The sequence below is a fragment of the Mustela lutreola genome, chromosome 1 (assembly GCF_030435805.1).
Source record: "Mustela lutreola isolate mMusLut2 chromosome 1, mMusLut2.pri, whole genome shotgun sequence".
Taxonomy (NCBI): Eukaryota; Metazoa; Chordata; class Mammalia; order Carnivora; family Mustelidae; genus Mustela; species Mustela lutreola.
This window is the reverse complement of record NC_081290.1, coordinates 244,820,016-244,824,018: the sequence shown is the minus strand read 5'-3', so window position 1 is coordinate 244,824,018 and position 4,003 is coordinate 244,820,016. Positions and strand designations below refer to the sequence as shown.

The window sequence follows — 4,003 nt, the reverse complement described above, 5'->3', positions numbered from 1 at the left end:
TATGTATATTATATACTGTATTCTTGCAGTAAATCAGAGAAAAAAATGTTATTAAGAAAATCGTAAGGGGCACTTGGGTAGCTCCGTGGGTTAAGCCTCTGCCTTCAACTCAGGTAATGATTTCAGGGTCCTGGAATCCAGCCCCGCATCAGGCTCTCTGCTCAGCAGGGAGCCTGCTTCCCCCTGCCTCTCTGCCTGCCTCTCTGCCTAGTTGTGATCTCTCTGTCAAATAAATAAATTAAATCTTAAAAAAAAAATCATAAGAGGGGTGCTTGAGTCAGTCTGTTAAGCATCTGACTCTATTTCAGCTCAGATCATGATTTCAGGGTCAGGTGAGATTGAGCCCCTTGTTGGGCTCAGCACTGGGCATGGACCCTGCTTAATATTCTCTCTCCCTTTCCCTCTGCCCCTCCCTCCTTATTTATTTTATTTTATTTTTTTTCAGTGCCAGGTGTTTATTGCCCCCCTCACACGTGGGATTGCTCACATACACAACACACACAGGCGCTGGCATCACGGGAGAGAGCAGCGCCTCTGGGCGAAGGACAGGGCGTTCTCTCAGCCCCTGGCCTCAGGGAGCGAGATGGGAGACGAGGATGGCTTCTCTCTCCTGCCCTCACTGGGGTCTGAGGGGGCCCATGAACAAATGCCACCCCTTCCATCTCTCAGCCATGGAGAAGCCACCTTGGTGACCTGTTTCGTTCCAATTGTTTGTTACGTGGAGAAGGGATTGGCCTGGTCCCAGCCATTACAGGGGAAGGTATACTTGGCCACAAAGGGGGCGACATCATCAGAAGCATGTGTGGGGTGGGGGGTGGGGGAGGAGCACTGTTACTGAGCTGCTGGGCTATCTAGTCCCTGGCTTAGTAGAAGAACAGGGAAGACGGCCGGGGGAGGGGGGGGGGGCTTATTGTTTGGCATTGATGATATCTACAAACTCTGGCTTGAGGGAAGCCCCGCCCACAAGGAAGCCATCCACATCAGGCTGGCTCGCCAGCTCCTTGCAGGTTGCTCCAGTCACAGAACCTCCATAAATGATACGGGTGTTCCGAGCCACGGCGTCAGAGATGTTGGACTTAATCCATCCGCGGAGCTTTTCGTGTACTTCCTGGGCCTGTTGGGGTGTCGCAGTCTTGCCAGTCCCAATGGCCCATACAGGCTCATAGGCCAGGACAACCTTGCTCCAGTCTTTCACATTATCTGCGATGACCTTGGTTTGCTCGAAAACAACCTTCTCAGTGATGCCAGCTTCCCTCTCATCTAGCTTCTCCCCAATGCAGGCAATTACTCCAAGTCCCTCTGCCAGGGCATGGGCCACTTTCTGTCCAATCAGCTCATCTGACTCCCCAAAGACGTGCCTTCTTTCCGAGTGCCCCAGGACTACCCACGTGGCTCCACAGTCTTTGATCATGCCAGGGCTGATCTCCCCAGTGAAGGCCCTGTTCGTCACTTTGTAGCAGTTCTGTGCAGCCACAGCAATCTTGGCATCCAGCTTCTGCCTGGCAAAGTCGATGTAGGCGGTGGGGGGTGCACAAACCACTTCGGTGTCGGCCGGCACCTTGGCTGCGTTCAGAGTGGTGATGCGCTCTCCCAGGTTCTTCTTCCGCCCGTTCATCTTCCAGTTCCCCCGACGAAGAACTTCCTGGAGGGCGCCGTGGCGCTGGTACCGACACCCTGAAGGTCAGAAGCAGCCCCTCCCTCCTTATTTAAATGCACTCTCTGTCTTAAAAAAAAAAAAAGAAGAAGAAGAAGAAGAAGAAGAAAATACATTCACAGTACTGTAGCTTAAAAATCTGCATGTAAGTGGATCCGCTCAGTCCAAACCTGTGTTGTTCAAGTATCAATTTAACATCAAGCTATTTTATATACTTCTTGTGCTGTCAAAAGTTAAAATGAGGGGTGCCTGGGTGACTCAGTGGGTTAAGGCCTCTGCCTTCAGCTCAGGTCATGATCCCAAGGTCCTGGGATCGAGCCCCGCATCTGGCTCTCTGCTCAGGGGAGCCTGCTTCCCTTCTTCTCTCTCTGCCTGCCTGTCTGTCTACTTGAGATCTCTAATAAATAAATAAATAAATAAATAAATAAATAAATAAATAAAATCTTTTTAAAAAGAAGTTAAAATGAGAAATGAGGCCTTCATTCCCACACATTTTTACAGCAGATATGTTTGTGAGCTCAAACTAAAGTTCCAGCAGCACTTTTTCAGACCTGAATGCAAATGCAAAGGAAATTTCCATATTTCAAAATTTATTTAACTATGTGATCAAAGAGCTTCCATCTAACTTCCAATTGCAGGGGATTAGTCTGGTAATGACAAGGTAAAAAAGGCAAATATTGAAGAATTTAATAGGATTCAAAAAATGCTTTCCCAGTAATTAATATATTCAATTAAAACTAGATGCTCATGGATTGATATCAGTATTTGACAGTACCCATCTTTGTGAAAAGGCACTTTCAAATATGAAATCTGTAAATCTTATTACAGATCAACATTAACAGATGAACATTTGTAATGTTTTGATGATAAGAAACTTGAACTTTGAACCCTAATTAAGCAAAATTTTATCTCCCAGAAAAGAATGCCTCTTTTCTCATTAGTGAATCAATATTATCTTTTCAGTACTTAATTATTATTATATTTTGAATGTTATCAATAAAAATTTTATAGAAAATTTTCACTCCTGTTCTATAAGTACCAACATAATATTTTGGCCTACAAAGCCTAAAATACTTACTATCCACCCCATATAAAGAAGTGTGCTGACTCTGGAATTAGACAAGCAAGCTAAGTACTTGCTAACTTTATTAATCAAGGAAAAGGGAGACAGAATAAATACTCAAAATATGAAATGATGAGGGTAAATAATCACAGAAACAGAATCTTAACAATCATTTGAATTTAACTTACATAACTCAACGCAAAGAAGTTTGAAGATTTGAATGACTTGATAAACTATGAAAATAGAATTTACCAATATTAGGGTACCTGGGTGGCACAGTCAATTTGGTGTCCAGCTCTTTGTTTCATCTCATTGTGATCTTAGGGTCATGAGATGGAGCCCCACATCAGGCTCTGCTCAGTGTGGAGTCTGCTTGAGATTCTCTCTCTCTGCTCTCTTTCTCTCTAAGTAAATACATACATACATACATATATACATACCAATATTGACCCTAAAAGAAATAGGTTTAACAGATAAGTTTTTGTAAAAGAAGAAGTTACCAAAAACGTAGCCTTCAAAAAACTATTTGAGCTGATATACTAATAATGAAGTAGCAGGAAAAGAAATTAGGAAAACAATTCCATTTACAATTGTACCAAAAATAATAAAATACCTAGGGACAAACTTAGGTGGTAAAGGACCTGGACATTGATGAAAGAAATTAAAGATGACACAAGCACATGGAAAGATAGTCCATGCTCATGGATTAAAAGAAAAAATATTCTTAAAATGTCCATACTACCCAAAGCAATTTACAGATTCAGTGCCCCCCCATCAAAATACCAACATCACTTTTCACAAAACTAGAACAAATAATCCTAAAATTTATGCAGAACCACAAAAGACCTTGAATAGCTGAAGCAATCTTGAAAAAGAAAAAGCTGGAGGTATCAGAGCCCCAGATTTCAAGATATACTACAAGATTATCACAAGTAATCAAAACAGTATGGCACCAGTGCAAAAATAGATACATAAGTTGATGGTACAGAATAGAGAGCCCAGAAATAAACCCACCTTTTTACAGTCAATCTACAAGATAGGCAAGAATATGCAATGGGAAAAAGAGAGTCTTCAACAAATAGTGTTGAGGAAACTGGACCACTTTATTATACATATGCAAGAATAAACTCAAAATGGATCAAAGACCTAAATGAAGCCCACAACCATAAAAATCCTAGAAGAGACCATAGGCAACAATTTCTCTGACATTGGCCATAGGAACAGTTTTTAAAGGTATGCCTCCTCAGGCGCCTGAGTGGCCCAGTGGGTTAAGCCGCTTCCTTCGG

The 4,003-nt window shown here is 42.6% G+C and overlaps 1 protein-coding gene across 1 annotated transcript; it reads right to left on the bottom strand.

The window, feature by feature from the left end:
- Nucleotides 1-764: 764 nt before the first annotated feature.
- LOC131809653 (triosephosphate isomerase-like) lies at nucleotides 765-1,662 on the bottom strand. The gene has a single exon (XM_059136929.1). It carries the CDS (start codon nucleotides 1,613-1,615, stop codon nucleotides 908-910), a length of 708 nt encoding a protein of 235 aa, XP_058992912.1. The 5' UTR covers nucleotides 1,616-1,662; the 3' UTR covers nucleotides 765-907.
- Nucleotides 1,663-4,003: the final 2,341 nt, after the last annotated feature.